Source organism: Hemibagrus wyckioides, linkage group LG19 (assembly GCF_019097595.1).
Source record: "Hemibagrus wyckioides isolate EC202008001 linkage group LG19, SWU_Hwy_1.0, whole genome shotgun sequence".
NCBI classification, from domain to species: Eukaryota; Metazoa; Chordata; class Actinopteri; order Siluriformes; family Bagridae; genus Hemibagrus; species Hemibagrus wyckioides.
This window is the reverse complement of record NC_080728.1, coordinates 15,010,238-15,026,994: the sequence shown is the minus strand read 5'-3', so window position 1 is coordinate 15,026,994 and position 16,757 is coordinate 15,010,238. Positions and strand designations below refer to the sequence as shown.

Sequence of the window (16,757 nt, the reverse complement as noted above, 5' to 3'; positions counted from 1 at the left end):
CCAATAATTTTGAAATTAGTGCTTTTAGTAGAATAAAGAAATTCTTAAGAAAACATTTCATGTCTGAAAATACAGTGTGGAAAAAAATACAGTTGTACTGTGTCCTGAAAGGTTTTTGCTCACAAGATCACTTCTAATTTAATTTGATTGGTCTGAATCCATGGTTAATGGATCCCATGCCTGTGGTTCCTTTGTCTTTGTTTTTCTTTTGTGCTTTTATTTTCAGCACTTGTACAAGCACACTCTTGTATTCTTTCTCCTACAGACATATTTTAACCATTTATCTCTTCTCTCTGTTCTTCATCCCATACGGAGCATGCTCAAAAATAGACAGCGTTCACCACCAGTCTCCACCAAACAAAACACAACCAATTTAATCACTCTGAAATCAATCTCTCTAAAAAGAGACTTGACATGTTTCAAATGGCTGCCATTTTCTCCAGCTGCTCTCTTTCAGAAGGCAAAGTGGCTGACCTCTATAGAGTCTGGATTAACTTTAATCCTAGATTCCATATACCATTCTATCAGATCACAGGCTCGAGATTTTATGTAATCCTATTTGCAAAAGGATTTCATGGGATACACTTCATGAGGCCACTTCACTCTGTGACCACAAATGGACCAAAATGGCAGCAGTGCACCTGCTCCAGTCAGCTTGGGTGATTTCCTCTGTGCTAATCTTTGGGATGTTGGAGGCCACTTGCTTATGTCTAATTTCATCTTTGTCAGCATAAAGAAAAATATATTCTGTAGATGGCACGTATATATGGCGGTCCGAATCCAAGTGTGATTGTTTTCCGGTGACCTCTAGAGCATTGGTATCAATTGATTCTATCAAACCCTGGGGCATTTATGTTAATCTTACCTCATCATCTTTTTTGTTTTTGTTTTTTATTATTTTGCGCAGTCACCTCACCTCTTCTGTGTCTCACAAAGTTCTTCGTCGCCATCATCGGTTAAAACATGTATGCAGGTTACTTTACTTCCTGAACAAGTGCGGACCCAAAAATTCAGCTGCAAGCAGGGGGATGTGGAAGCTTAGTGGTTAAAGTATTGGACTACTGAGTGAGTTCGAATCCCTTGTCCACCAAGCTGCCACTGCTGGGCCCCTGAGCAAGGCCCTTAACCCTAAATTGCTCAGTTGTATAAAATGAGATAAAGAAATGGAAAGCGGTGTCTGCCAAATGCAGTAAATGTAATGACCAAGAGTGTAGTAATGTCTCTTTTATGAGCCTTTATTGGCCTGTAGATGTTATTATACAATATAACTGAGCATACACATGAACTGTGCAATGTACAGTGGAATTAGGCCAAAAATTCCTCTATGTAAAGCATGACATATTAATTCATCGCCATGGCAACACTTTTTAAATGATCAAAAAGTCATTGTTTAGCGTCATGGATACGTGCGCATCATTCTGATCTCTCTGGAAATTTGAACTGGAAATATGAAAATGAATATGTCTGTTTCTGGTGTAACGTTCATGTAACATGCCTTAGCTGCTATAAATATACTAAAGTATATAGAAAGATCTCTCTCCACTCGTGGATCATTATTTCAATGAGTTAGAGATAGGATTAAGTGGTGACCACTAAATTATTTGCTAATATACAAAACCCTTGATCCTTCTTGATTCCTCGTCTTCATTTCTTTCATCCCGCAGCTTTCACCGATTGAGGATTTGTCCTTTAAACAAGCTTATTATAGGCCAGGTGGACTTTTCACTGAGAGCTCTCTTGAAGCAAGGACTCTGAGGGATAAGGGCTGTCTGGAGGGCTGTTGAGGAGCGTTGAGGGTTTTATTCTGGCTGTTCCCGAAGTAGGTGCCACTGTAGAAACTGATCTAATGGAGGATATGGGATGGTAATCCGGATGGCTCTATCTGTGTGGCTTAGGCTCATGCTTTGATCACTGGAGATTACAGCACTGTTTAGACATGAGTGGCTTCCACACACACACACACACACACACACATGCACAAAGGAAACCTTTTTACTTTAGCTATTCTCTAATATTATTTTTCTGGTATCATTTGTTTTATAAGAATAGGTTTAATAAGTATATAGTATATAAGTATATATAATATTATTTATTTTTATACATGTGTGTTGGGGGTATGTGTGTAGGTTGTGTCTGATCTACAATTCCCTCTTAAACAGTTCTTTTATTATAATTTTATCCTAATTACTATTGACTTTTAAATTGTGTTCTGTCCTACTGTATACTTGTATGTGGCTTAATTGACACCACAACTCTTTAATATAATCCACTTTATAGATACTTTATTAATTTTAATTATTTCTACTTACAATTTATTAGATTAATTTTTTAACTAATATTTATCAGTAAATATTAACAAAATGCATAAATTAAGTATTAAGTATTCAGCATATTCTAACAATATATACAGTGTATATATATATATATATATATATCTTTAGATAAATATGATACAAAATAGAATATTCTGTATTCATAATCAATTATATCATTGTATATATTTTTATTAGTAATAAAAGCATTAACTTATTTTATATTTTATTTACTATATTTTAACTTTTAAATACTGAAGTTTTTTTGTACTGTTTTCTAAAATAGTGTTATCAAAAGTATTGGTACCTCCCATTGAATAGCTCTGAATCTCTGCCTGTAAAGTTCAGCAATTTTGGAGACACTTGTCAAGGATCATGCATCACAAGTTATATTTCAAGCTGGAATATTTCAAAGGTTTATGCATGCAGAATTTATTAACATTTTATGAGAAAGTAAGCCATCTCTTTTCACTAAAGGGTGCCAATAACTCTGTGCATCCAGTGTGTGCTCTTTTTTTTATTTCTGAGCCACATTTCGTTGGTTTCCTGGCCTCCAGTATTCGCGCTCTCTCAGTCTAAGGCACCTTATTGGATTTCAGTCTGTTTTCAGCCGAGTTGAATGAACCTGACCTTCTTTTCTCGCAGAGTGAATGCAGAGATGACACATGGAGAGAAGAAGAAAGAAAAATGATCCATCTCTAAATGTCCTGTAATTACAAACGTTTTTCTTTAGCATGAGGGTGCGAGGTTTCTGGGCGAGTGCATAGAAGAAAAGAGCCGATCGGTTTCCGCCGCCTGAGCATGCTGATTTATGCGGCTCTGCGCTGAATCAAAAAGTCCGCCCGTGTTTGCGCGGATACACTGACCACAGGTATGAACAAGAAAATCCCTGTTAAGTTGTCTTGTGGCACTTTGTTGAGAGCAGCGGCGGCTCGATGGGGAATGTAACGTGGCCGTGTGAAGCCTCTATGGAAAGCGCAGTGGGTGAAGGCAGGGTAGGTTGTGGGGGTAAGAAAGAGATCGCTTCTCAATAGGAGAACCAGACCTGATGGCTCCCTTTGGGGCCTGAGGAGGTCGTGTCGGCCTCCTCGATACCCTTCAGTTAGTTTGATCTCTGACCCCAGACGGCTAGCAAGGCTGTAGCGGGGCAGGCAGTGGTGTTAACCTGCTTTGATTTAGTACAGACTAGAAGAGAAGGACAGAGAAGCCTGGAGTGGAAAAAAAAATACACACAGGAAAATCAACCTCACTGAGTTTACTTTCACTAACACCGCTGTGTTTTATTGTCTTCACTACTTAAGTGTTTAGTGCACTTCATCTCACTTTCTCACAGTGTGTCTTTCTGTCTCTGACAGGACTGTGGCCTGGTGGTCAGACCTGATCAACCCTGTGGCTTGGAACCTGTTTCCGAGCTCAAATCATCTCAGCCTTGCTCTTCAGGTGATGAACCCGGTGAGTTGACACAACTTTCTGTGACACAGTATACTTTAGAACCCGGCTTGCTGATCTACAGCCGTATCACAACTACGCACACATCTATGGCTCAAACATGGATGAAACAGGTGGTTCAAATGCTTTTCTAGAGATATGATCTTGATAGATTTCCTCCCTACAAAATGATGTATGATTCTGACCCTGTGGAAAATCATTTCTTGCTATGTTTACAGACTGATTGAACCATATGGACAGTATTAATGAGAGTCATATGAACTCGTATGAATGACTGAACTGAATAATACCCGATCTCACACAGCATCCCCTTGGTGTGACACAAAAAGCAACCATTACCACGTCAAAGTTAATTATTTTTCATGAAATGTTTTACTCGTCTTATACCACTGCGGTTTGCTAAATCGAAATTAAAAATTGTAACTGTTATCCATTTAGAGTCACATTTAATGTTGTGAAATATCTCCAAAAGAAGTTCAAGTTATTACTTACATTGACCAGGCATAACATTATGACCACCTGCCTAATATTGTGTTGGTCCCCCTTTTGCTGCCAAAACAGCTCTGACCCATCATGCACTGTGTATTCTGACACTTTTCTATCAGAACCAGCATTAACTTCTTCAGCAATTTGAGCAACAATTTGAGCTCTTCTGTTGGATCGGATCACACGGGCCAGTCTTCACTCCCCACGTGCATCAATGAACCTTGACCACCCATGACCCTGTCACCGGTTCACCACTGTTCCTTCCTTGGACCACTTTTGATAGATACTGACCACTGCAGACCGGGAACACCCCACAAGAGCTGCAGTTTTGGAGATGCTCTGATCCAGTGGTCTAGCCATCACAATCTGGCCCTTGTCAAACTCTCTCAAATCCTTATGCTTGCCCATTTTCCCTGCTTCTAACACATCAAACTGTTCACTTGCTGCCTAATATATCCCACCCACTAACAGGTGCCATGATGAGGAGAAAATGTGAAGTTTTTCTCATGGTGGAAAACTGCAGCTTTACTTATGACTCTTATGAGATTCCTTTTAAAAACTCATGCACCTGCACCTCCAAGTCCCTGTACATTAGTTGTTATTATTAAAAAGTCATTTTATTTCATTTCTTTTCAGACGAGGTACCAGAGTGTTAAAACATTTTTTTAATGAAGTGAATTTTAAAGTATTTTTTTTTATGTTATATTTTCAACACAGGGAAACATTATTATAGGATATTATGGGAAAAGTGGCTTCCTTAATCAGATGTGTTTTGTGTGTTTTTATATAAGTGAAAGAAGACTTAACCCCTTAAATCACTGACTGGTGATTAAGACCAGACTAGGAATCTGTTAAAACTGTAAAAACAAGCCACAGCCAGTTAATAGTCAGATTTTAAACTGGTGTGTTAGATGTAGAGTTATTTCACTTGAATAGTAAATGTCATTATCTTTGCTTGGAGAGATTCTTCCTTCCCAGCTTGCTCTCATCTAGTCCCGTTTTTTCCAATTAAACCAAGATTTACAATCCCTTTCCTCTTCCAAATGAACCCCATATTCTCGATCTTTCTTCCCCAATGTGAAGAACCTCATATTACGGCGCAGTAATTATTTCCATTTTACAGCTTACTGAATCATTGCTTACATACCAGACCTGGAAGATGATAACGATGATTCACGTACCCACAGGTAGAAGACTAATCATGACCAGCTGCTTAAATGAAAGCTCTAGCGTTTAAATGGAAATCTACTGCGTGTTATTAATCAGACTGTAATAATGGACACGGTTGTGTACAGGACACTGGGTGGTGCCATGCCTAAGCTGTTCAGACAACAGGACCTGTGATTGGCGGGAGGTTGCCTGGCAACCAGACAGCTGTTATCACCCTGTTTTGGAGCAGCCACAGCTGCAGCGATGCATGATGGACAAGAAGGTAAGATGATAAGCAATGACTTAAATCAGTTTTACTTAAATATACGGCTCTTATGTCACAGGTAAAAACTTCAATATAAGGAAAAATTCTAAGAACATAAATTAAAAGAAAGCACTAATTAGGTGTTAATCTTGCCCAATACTTCTAATTATGGACATAATTAGAAGTATTACCAAAAATTATAATATTGTTTTAAAATAGTGATTTCCAATTATGCTTAATGTACAGTGTTATCCTGAACATCTCTGGAGGCCAGATTGAAACAAAGAAATGAATGATTTAGCAGGAGGGTTTAAAGAAGAATTGAGAAAACGGATCTCTCTTCTCCGCATCCATCTTTTAAAAGAGCTCTCGTAAACGATTACAAGAAAGCAGTGCAAGTTCCGACGTCCGAGCCAAAGCCCGTATCCTGATTCCCTACATGATGTACTGCTGCATGTTACAGGCTCTCAGCTCCTCGGCAGGACTTTTCCTTCTGCACGTCCTGATTTAAGAGGCTCAAGATCAGCTATGACACACACGTCCTCGGGTAAAGAGCTCTCAGGGTGTTGGAGATGGATAGTCCACAGAATTTTAGTGGCTCACTGCGGCTAGCTCAGGAGTTCTTTAAAAAGCAGCCTGGGCTGAGAAAGATAGACAAAGATAGATTTAGGATATAATAGATTTCTGGTTCAATAAGAGACTTTTACTTATTTATTTATATATTTTATGAAAGTGATGTGTGGAAGGGGTTTTCCTAGACAAATTGTACGTATTGTTTTTACCAATACAGAATGTGAAATACAAGAAGGAATTATTCATTTGAGATTTACAATCAAATAAAGTATTTTATGTCTGCTGCTGATATAAAATGAGTCAGGACTCAGTGTGTGATGTGTGTTTTTCCTCTTTTGGATAATTTTGATGGCTGAAGGTTTTAGAGGCTTCTGGGGTATCTCAGAGAGCAGAAATAGGTTTGATATCAACATTTACTATGAAGATACAAATATATGAGTGGGGGAAAAATAGTTTTTGTTGTTTTTGTATAAATATATTGCCCAAATTAGGCTAGTTTTAAAACATGAACACATATGAAAATCTATGAATACTTAAATCCATGAGTGTCTACTTTTATACGAGGCATTATACACCACTGTCCAGTGTGACATGACAAAGACATTCAATGCTGAATATGGACACAACAAAACAGGAGCTAAGTCCAGGGTTTGGTCTGAACTGAATACATAAATAAAAATAATAAAATAAACAAATCATCCAGTCTGGGTTTCTTTGTCTATTTTTGTCTATCTATCTATCTATCTATCTATCTATCTATCTATCTATCTATCTATCTATCTATCTATCTATCTATCTATCTATCTATCTATCTATCTATCTATCTATGCTAATTCTCAATATACTTCATTTCTTTGTTACTTTTCATATACACATATGGTCAAAAAAATGTTTACTTGTTACGTTTTTTACAAAAAAAACATTGTAAATATTTTTCTTTCTATTTATTTATTTATTTATTTATTTATTTATTTATTTATTTATTTATTTATTTATTTAATTAATTAATCAAGTTATTTAGATACTTGGTCTGTGTTTAAACTGGACAATTTGAATTAAAAAAAAAATACCAATAAAAATATTTCATGGCTTGGAGCTTTAACAAAATTTTCCTTTGTAATGAGGAACAGTTGTTTGAGACGGCTGATTCATTAGGTGATGAATTTCAGCATTGTTTTGTAGTGTGTGTTGTATGACCATGACCATGGATACACAACTTAGCAGAGCTTTAAGCTGTTCTTCGTCACGCACATGCATATATTTTGGGATTAATTCCGGCGTTTGTCATTCCAACTTGTCCGCCACGGACATGTGAACTGCCGCTGAGAAGCTGTGATCTCCAGCAGCTCGTGGAAAACCCTTACAATGCCACACTTGTTTACTCGCTCCTTCAGTTTCTTTTTCCTCTCGTTCATCCCTCATTTCCTTTATCCATGGCAGCAGGCTGAGAGAGGGTGGACGGGGGGGAAGGACAGCGGGTGGATGAAGGGGAAGGGAGGATTGGGGAAGGGGGTTTGGAATGGCAGAAGTGTGTGTCAGCTTGAATTTCTCAGTTTGATCTGGACTGTTTGTCTCCGCTGTCATGGTGATAGTGTGTGTGTGTGTGTGTCTTTTGACTTCAGTCTGGCACACACTGTTCCTGCCAAGCTGACTTGAGTGTAACTGTGTGCACATCCATCACACTATCATGATGCATGTCTGTCTCGCAAGTCAATTCCACATATTTGTTAAAAATTTTTTTAATCTCCATTTGATCTAAGGCGGTATTAACAATGATTAAACCTAATTATTAAAGCCTTCCCAGAATGCCTTGCCTTTGGAATAGGAATTTTACCAAGCACTCATGGATGCGATGGTCAGCTGTCCGTATATTTCTGAACAGTAACCTGTGGTGACAGGTTGATTCCTGTTCTCCCTCAGGTCCTGTTCATCGGGGATTCTACTAACCGGGGGATGATGTACTATCTGATGGAGCGAGTCAACACTACACTGGAGGACTGGGACAAGGCTCATGACACCATCATCTACCACAATCTGAACCAGGGCAGAACTCTCATCAGCTACTCCTACTACCCCCAGTTCTGGCTACACAAGAACCAGAGACCTACCTTCCAACAAGCGCTGGAACAGCTTATAGAAAGGTGTGTGTGTGTGTGTGTGTTTGTTTCTGAAAAAATCTTTAAAATATTCCAGAGTAATAACAATGACATTTTAAATCATTTTCATTCATATTATTACTTATAATTATCTGTCGGTCCATCCATCCGTCTGTCTATCTGTCTGTCTGTCCATCCGTCTCTCTGTCTGTCTGTCTGTCTGTCTGTCCGTCCGTCTGTCTATCTATCTATCTATCTATCTATCTATCTATCTATCTATCTATCTATCTATCTATCTATCTATCTATCTTGCTTAATTATCAGTCTGGGTAAAAATTATATTTCTTTGTCACTCTTCATTCAGTACATACATTCTTTCTTTCTGTCTTCAACAAAAAAAAAAAACCCAAAACAAAATGGCGGTTCTGTTCTTACAACAGCAGCTTCTGTTTCATTCCTCTTTTACCAAAGAAATTTGCCTTCAAATTTCCTTGTCACTCTTAATATTAAGAAATCCTGCACTAATAACTGAATTAATACATAATCACCCTAACTACGTAACTGATTAACTACAAACCATGCTGCCATTTTGAAAATGAAAATAAAAAGGGACAGGATGATCATTAAATAATGAAAGAATACTACAGAATAATTCCACAAATGAACGAGTGTTCCTATGAAAATCAGGTACACTTGAACAGGAAGTCAGGTCTTCTGTCTTCCTAGAGAGAGCTACGTGTTGTGTGCTCCATGTCTTATATATACAGTACTATATATCTTTATAGTGTCTGATTAAAACAAAATGTTAATGTATGGTCTTTGGTCTTTGTGCTTGCTCCAGCTGCTGATTAACTCTCACAGATGTGGCTTTAAACTTTAACCTTTGGCACTGTTGTCTGTCACCCATGGCAGGTCACGACCTCTGGAGAACTCCCCTCAGACAGTGCTGGTTGCTGGAGGGGTCCAATGGCTCAGTCTGGAGCATCTGAGGACCATGCAGCAGGTCCTTGAGAGGTAAAACACACACACACACACACACACCTGTTTGCTTCCTTCCCCCGATGCATGTGTTCTGTTAAAGTCACTTCCTCCTGTAGTTTTTCGTGATTGTTGCAGCTCTTTTGTAACATTTGCAATGCAAGATTTTCCTGCTTGTTTTTTTGTATAAAACTGCTTGAATTGGTGAAATCGCAAGCACAAAATTCTTCGAAGCACCTACTAATAAAGACACATGTAATCATATTTCTGTGATAGCTCTACTTGTGTTCGACGCACGTGAATCAAACATCTGCTTTCGATTGGTTTTGACGACAATGCTTGTTTTGAAGACGTAGCATTCGACCGGATCTGCAGAAAATCTGTGTGATTTTGAAATGAAACCCCTCCGAATATCTCTCGAAAGCCGCAGAATCCTGGAGGGACTGTAAATCTATACCTTCATTGTTATTTTTCGGTCAAAACAGAATGACGCTGACTGCATGCTCAGCGTCTACAGTAAATACAGCTTGTGGAAACGTGACAGAATGATGTATAGTTATAGTATGTGATATTTCAGTCACTGTTTCTTACAGCGAATCTCTCTAAATCTTAATAAAAGCATAATAAAAATATCCCCTGCTAACTGCCTGCTGAGGGAAAAGTTTATTAAAATATTACGGCTGTGTTCGTTTCGCTTAACGTTACTGGTGTCACTTATTTTCCAGAGAGAACCTGCAGAACATCATGGTGGTGGTGAAGTCTTTAGGAATGGGCTTTCATCTGCCAGTGGACGGCATTCGCTCTCTCTCTCTAGTGAGTGCTGAGGAAAGCTAAGAATGGAATTAAACACTGTAGTTAATCGTGACTTGATAATGAAATGAAAAATGTGTATCAGAGTCATAATGATATCAAACTTTTAGGGGACGTTTCAAGAATACAGGAACAGCAGGTTCCCATGCACTATTTATATTTTACTCTCCCGAGGGTTTGTATGTGAAACCTTCAGTTACAGTTCAATTTTATTTTATTTTATTTGACAATGGACATTGTTTCAAAGCAGCTTTATAGAACATGAGATTCAAGATTAGACTTATATGCCTCCCTAATGAGCAAGCCTCCCTAATGAGGTGACTGTGGCAAGGAAAAACTCCCTTAGATGGTAAGAGGAAGAAACCTCTCAATCAGACTTAACAGGGAACCACATCCTCATTTGGGTGACACTGGAAAGTGTAAATATAAATTATTATAAACATTGGAAAGTGTGATTATAAATTATTATAAACACTGGAGAGTGTGATTATAAATCATTATAAACACCAAAGAGTGTGATTATAAATTATTATAAACACCGGAGATTATGAATAATGTTCTTTCTACAGTCATATACAGTCAGTTGAAGTTGAGTAAACAGATTACAGAGTTCTGTACAGAACCAACGTGTTCACCATGTCAAGACAAACTGCAGATATTTTACCAGTTGTAGCTGTTGTGTAGGAGTGTATATAAAAATTAAATATATTATAAATAAATAAAGTTTTACTATACCTTATTTTTATTTATACCTTATCAGTAATAACATGATAACATACACTGATCAGACATAACATTATGACCACTGACAAAGTGAAGTGAATAACACTGATTGTCTCCTCATCATGGCACCTGTTAGTGGGTGGGATATATTAGGCAGCATGTGAACATTTTGTCCTCAAAGTTGATGTTAGAAGCAGGAAAAATGGACAAGCGTAAGGATTTGAGCGAGTTTGACAAGGGACAAATTGTGATGGCTAGACCACTGGATCAGAGCATCTCCAAAACTGCAGCTCTTGTGGGGTGTTCCCGGTCTGCAGTGGTCAGTATCTATCAAAAGTGGTCCAAGGAAGGAACAGTGGTGAACCGGTGACAGGGTCATGGGCGGCCAAGGCTCACTGATGCACGTCGGGAGCTCCTGTTGCTCAAATTGCTGTAGAAGTTAATGCTGGTACTGAAAGAAAGGTGTCAGGATACACAGTGAGTCAGGGCTGTTTTGGCAGCAAAAGGGGCACAAACACAATATTAGGTCATAATGTTATGCCTGGTCAGTGTATACACTTGTTCAGAATAGCTAGAACCTTTCAGAACCCCAAAAGAAACCATAAAGTGCATTAAGTAGAACCCTGACATTTAAAGATTCTTGATATAAAGGTTTCTGAATAAAATACTTTTATGAACCCAAGAGCTATAAACTTCCTGAAGAACCTCAGAAGAAAACAAATGATTCTTTTCTTTCTGCTATTAAAGCCTCCGAAAACCTAATAAGCAAATACACAGGGTTCCTACAGGGTTCTGTGGATGGTTAGAGATTCTTAGCTTCTTACATGCGTTCTGTTTTGTGTATGGTTGTGTTTTGTTTGGGTGTATGGTTCTGTGAAGAACCGTTAACATCCATGGAACCTTTCCATTGCACAAAAGGTTTTTTTGTAGTGAAAAAAGAGTTTTATTTTTAAGAGTTTACTTTGAATTTAAAGGAATACAAATTTTTAACTTAACATCAGTTATAAACATTTAAAGAATTAATATTTCTTATAATACTGATATATAAGTTTATGAGGATTAAATTGATCCTTTTGCAGCTGTTCTTACACTTTTAGCACTTTTATAAACACATTATTATCTTTATTTGTAGTACAATTAATCCTTATGCTCTTTCTCCATCTTCCAGAAAGGAGTGCAGGACCTCTACAGCATGAACAAGAACATTCTGGAAAGTGCAAAGCGCCTCAGGTACGAGGTGATCGACACGTTCAGCATCACCACGGGCCGCTATAAGGAGTTTCTTCAGGGCCGCTGTGCCTGCCATTTCCACGAGGTAAACCTGCAATCCTGCACTCTCAGACCTGCCTTGACCTGAATTCACAAATTGCTGTGTTATCTAAGGAGCCTGTGGATGTTCCGTGACAAATGGAGCTTCGGTGCTGTGGAGCTCAGCAAATGCTTCATGCATATTACCGGCAAAATGATATCAAAATGCCTCACACATACCATACAGGTTATAAGATACCAATTAAACAAACCGAGCACTTATTCTGAGTAATATGACTTTGATATTATATTGCAGGCATTATCATATTTATCTCTTCTAGCGGTGTGTAAAATACAAGGAGCCAAAATACACAGCGGTGGCCTGTCTGCTAATGCCGTGGATTTGTTTCTGTAATTATAGAATTATGGGCCGCATTTACCACCCAGAAAGCACATGAGCTGACTCACCATCTTTCAGCGTAAAACTAATTTTCCTGGAACATAAGGCTAGGCACTAGTCCAGTCCCCACTGTGTGTGTGTGTGTGTGTGTGTGTGTGTGAGAGAGAGAGAAAGAGAGAGAGAGAGAGAGAGAGAGAGAGAGAGAAAGGGAAAAAGAGGTAAAGAGAGAGAGAGAGAGAGAGAGAGAGAGAGAGAATGAGAATGTGTGTGTGTGTTTGAGAGAGAGAGAGAGAGTGGGAGAGAGGGAAAGAGAGAGAGAGAGTGTGTGTGTATGAGAGAGAGAGAGAAAGGGAAAGGGAGAGAGAGTGTGTGTGTGTGTGTGTGAGAGAGAGAGAGAGTGTGTGTGTGAGAGAGAGAGAGTGTGTGTGTGTGTGAGAGAGAGAGAGAGAGAGAGAGAGAGAGAGAGAGAAAAGGAAGAAAGAGTAAGAGTCACTGTTCTTCCAATTACCAACTGCTTGCATTCATATGTCAAATCCTTCAAGAAACACAGCCTAGTAAATCTAGCTTTAAAGAGCACACATGCTGCTTTTTACTCTGCTATAAATTATCCGTCAGATCGTTTAATGAGTTATTAGCAATTAGGCAGGATTTTATTAGCTTGTAAAGAACAGTTTGGCTGCAGATGAGGGAGAGAAAGTGTGTGAAGTGGTGGATTTTGCTTCCATATGGGCCTAAAAAGTGGTCCATTAATACAACAAGAACACACCAGCAGAACAAACTAACCCAGTGAAGCTTAACCAGCGGACATTATCACATGGCTCCTTTCTGAAGGAAACCATGTAACTCTGGACATTTTACCTGGATTTCAAATAAACCAGAGTTCCTACAACTAACACAGCTGCCTGAATAAAATTCCATTTACACAAAACAGGATTTTTTTAATTTGTTGTTGCCGCTCTTTGTTTCTTCATTGCAACCAATCAGGCAGATATTTGCCAGGTTATATGGTGTTACTTGTGTTTATTGACTGTAAATATTTACCCCAGCCAATCAGTTTGCACTCCACAGTGTCCTGAAATGAGGCATCTTCCACGTCAGCTGTCACAGCCTCATGATAGAGGAATTTTCCAGCTGGGAATGAAACGAGGACAAATGCTGTCAAGATACAGTTCAGCGCATCAAATAAGAAGACTGTGATATTGTGTTATATCTATAACAAAGATACAGCATAATGATACCAAATGTGTAGGATAATATTAAAAAAAATATATGATTCTCCAATATCTTGCTCACAACTGTGTAGAATTCTTAACTCTGATTGGTCAGAAGGTGTTGAATTAAATTTGACTGACTCGTTTTCACTAACAGCAGGTTTGACCGTAGCTCCCTCTGGTTTATGTTAATTCACTTATTATTATTTTCATATTAACATCCAAGACGGTTTATATTATGGTTATATTGACTTGTATGGACCTGTACATAAATCTCCTGTACATAAAAGAGATTAAAAATTTGTACTTGTTGATTTTATGAAACTTGAGCTATTTATGGCCTCAAGTGTCATTTGTGTGCTTTTGAATCTTTTGTACCTTTAAAATATGGCCTATATAGCTGCTGTAATATAAGTGATAACAAGAACTAGCTTAATTTTCGCAAACGAGGAACAACTTATGTAGTTAGACAACATTGCGTTGTTATTTGTTGGGTTTGGTTAAGCCGATTCAATTGAAATGGTGAGTCAAGCAGGTCAATAGCTATATAAAACGCACAATAATGAGTAAACAATAATTAAACGTTGATAATTTCCCCACGGTGGGATGAATAAAGGTTTATCTTAGAACCAAACACAATGTCATTAATCAGATTTTAAATTTGATACCACACTCTGCTGGCTAATACCACCAGAGCAACTGACCTCAACACCATCTGATCTCATTAACCCCAGTATATTGTTGTCACTGTGTTCCTACAGGTTGGTAAACCATCACTTCCCACAGTGCCTGTCCACAAAAGGCTGCAGATAGTCAGCCATGCTAGAGAGAGTGTGAGAGTGACTAGCACGAGGCCCGAGCTGTCGTCTCGACCCAGCTCATCCTACCACGTGAAGGGAGCAGTGAACCAAGTGTACTCCGAGATCCTGCTCAGCCGAGTGTGCATGCCTTATCTCCACAACGGGACCAGTAGCCAGTACTGACAGAGACTTGTTAGCTGGTGTGAATAAAAGTGTGTGTGTTTTTTGTCCAGCCATAAGATGTATATAATTAGATGAAATGAAGCCATTAACTTCAGTGGCTTTAATGCACTACAGAAAAAGTGAGGGATGTGAGGTTTGTGTGTGTGTGTGTGTGTGTGTGTGTGTGTGTCTGCATGGGTGTGTGTGTATGTGTTTTGAGTTTTCCAAAACGACTTCAGCAGCTGCACCTTAGTTCTAAAGTGTGACACCAGACAAAATCCAACTGTGATACCTTTCCACAATGTCCATATAACGTTCCCAGGACGTTTCTGGAAAGATTTCATGGTTTTCCAGGAGTGCCTTTAATGTCACACGCCATCGGATCGTCACTTTAATGGAAGCTCGGGTGACTCTGTGAAGTCTTGCTTTTAACCCCCAGTCTCAAACCTTCCACTCCCTCACAAGTGCTGAGCTGCATTTATGCCAAAGGTCTTATGAAGATTACGTATACCTCACATTTCTATAGCCCATATATTTTTCTACAGATGTCTTTTATTTCCATGCCTTTAATGGCCAATGTAATATAATCAGTGTAAAATATTTTGCACATGCTGTTTATATATATATATATATATATATATATATATATATATATACATATACATAATATACGAAAAAGCTGTATTGTTTCAGGTTACTGATGAATATTTCTACATTGCCCTGGAATGCTGGCATGCCTATCTTAATTTCCTCACATTTATATTTACACATTAAGGAACATTAACTTTTACTGGTCTCTAGAGCGATTGCAATGAGATTATAGTGATTTAACCATGGCGTAAATTATTACTATCCAGTAATACACATCTAGTAGCTATTCTAGGCCATGATGTTTATTTCTAAATGCAGTCAAATCCATTAAAAGCCTGATGCTGTGATGTGGCTGATGTTTGGTCAGAGGTTTAATTTGACTATTTATGTTTCGAAAAATCCATTTAAAATTATATTAAAATTAAAATTAAAATTAAGCAAGTACAACATTTCATACATTAAATTTGTTAATTTATAATTTATTTATTTTTTTTATTTTTGGCTTCTGAAACTTTTTTGTCATGGTGGAAACAGTATTTCGACCCCAAACAGTATTCCTTTTCTCTGTTTCCCTTTATTATATCATTATTATTATTTTTAATTAATTTTATTTTATGAAGTGTGTCTACATTTAGGAGAAAACTGAAAGGCGTTTGAATTTTCCGAATTGATAAATATATTTTATCAAACCAGAGGTGGGTTTTTTTTTTGTTTGTTTGTTTGTTTGTTTGTTTTTGTATTTTTGCTTTTTTGTTTGTTTGTATTGTTTATAATTGCTTCACGGTCGGTAAAGCTATATGATTTGTAATTTGTGATATTGTAATATATTTAATATGTATCAGTGTTGTTTAATAATTAAATCAGATCCGCTCTGATTTAAGATAGTTGGTGTGGGTGTTTTTTTCGTAGCCTCTGATCGTTCTTTCTTTCTTTCTTTCTTTCTTTCTTTCTTGTATTAATTAATTAATTAATTAATTTATTTATTTATTTATTTATTTATTTATTTATTTATTTATTTATTTATTTAGAAACAAAACGATAATAAACATCAAGCTTGATCATATAATAACTTATTATTCTTGTACACCATTTCAACTTTAAATAAGTATTTCAGAAAATAACGGAAATGGAGAAATCTCCACGAACTAGCCTAATATTTATCTAATAAAAAAAATTATCAAGTTATTTATCTAATAAAAAAAGAAAACCTGATTAGCTGAAATGAATGAATAAATCTGTTTACAACATATGCAATTTGGTTGAATTTCCGAATTTCATCCTCTGCTTCTTACTTTTCATGATGATGATGATTATTATTTATTTATTTATTTTGCACCATGTTTGCTTGACTCAATACCTCTTTCTCTCCCTCTCTTTTAAAGTAAGAGATACATGCAAGTTTATATCAGTGAAGTGATCGCCTTTTCTCTGTTTTTGTAGGCGCAATAAAAGGCGCTTCACTCCCACTGAGTTCTTTGACAACCGTGCTTTAACGCTCGCCGTC

The 16,757-nt window shown here is 37.5% G+C and overlaps 1 protein-coding gene across 1 annotated transcript in view; it reads left to right on the top strand.

Annotated features, from left to right (window-relative positions):
• Positions 1–16,035, top strand: part of cped1 (cadherin-like and PC-esterase domain containing 1) — a 65,430-nt gene extending 49,395 nt beyond the window's left edge. Inside the window, exons 15-21 of the mRNA XM_058417725.1 lie at positions 3,668–3,764; positions 5,543–5,679; positions 8,155–8,375; positions 9,243–9,344; positions 10,034–10,121; positions 12,010–12,156; positions 14,462–16,035. Coding sequence (XP_058273708.1) covers positions 3,668–3,764; positions 5,543–5,679; positions 8,155–8,375; positions 9,243–9,344; positions 10,034–10,121; positions 12,010–12,156; positions 14,462–14,683 — 1,014 coding nt within the window. The 3' untranslated portion in view covers positions 14,684–16,035. The remainder of the gene's footprint in view (positions 1–3,667; positions 3,765–5,542; positions 5,680–8,154; positions 8,376–9,242; positions 9,345–10,033; positions 10,122–12,009; positions 12,157–14,461) is intronic.
• Positions 16,036–16,757: the final 722 nt, after the last annotated feature.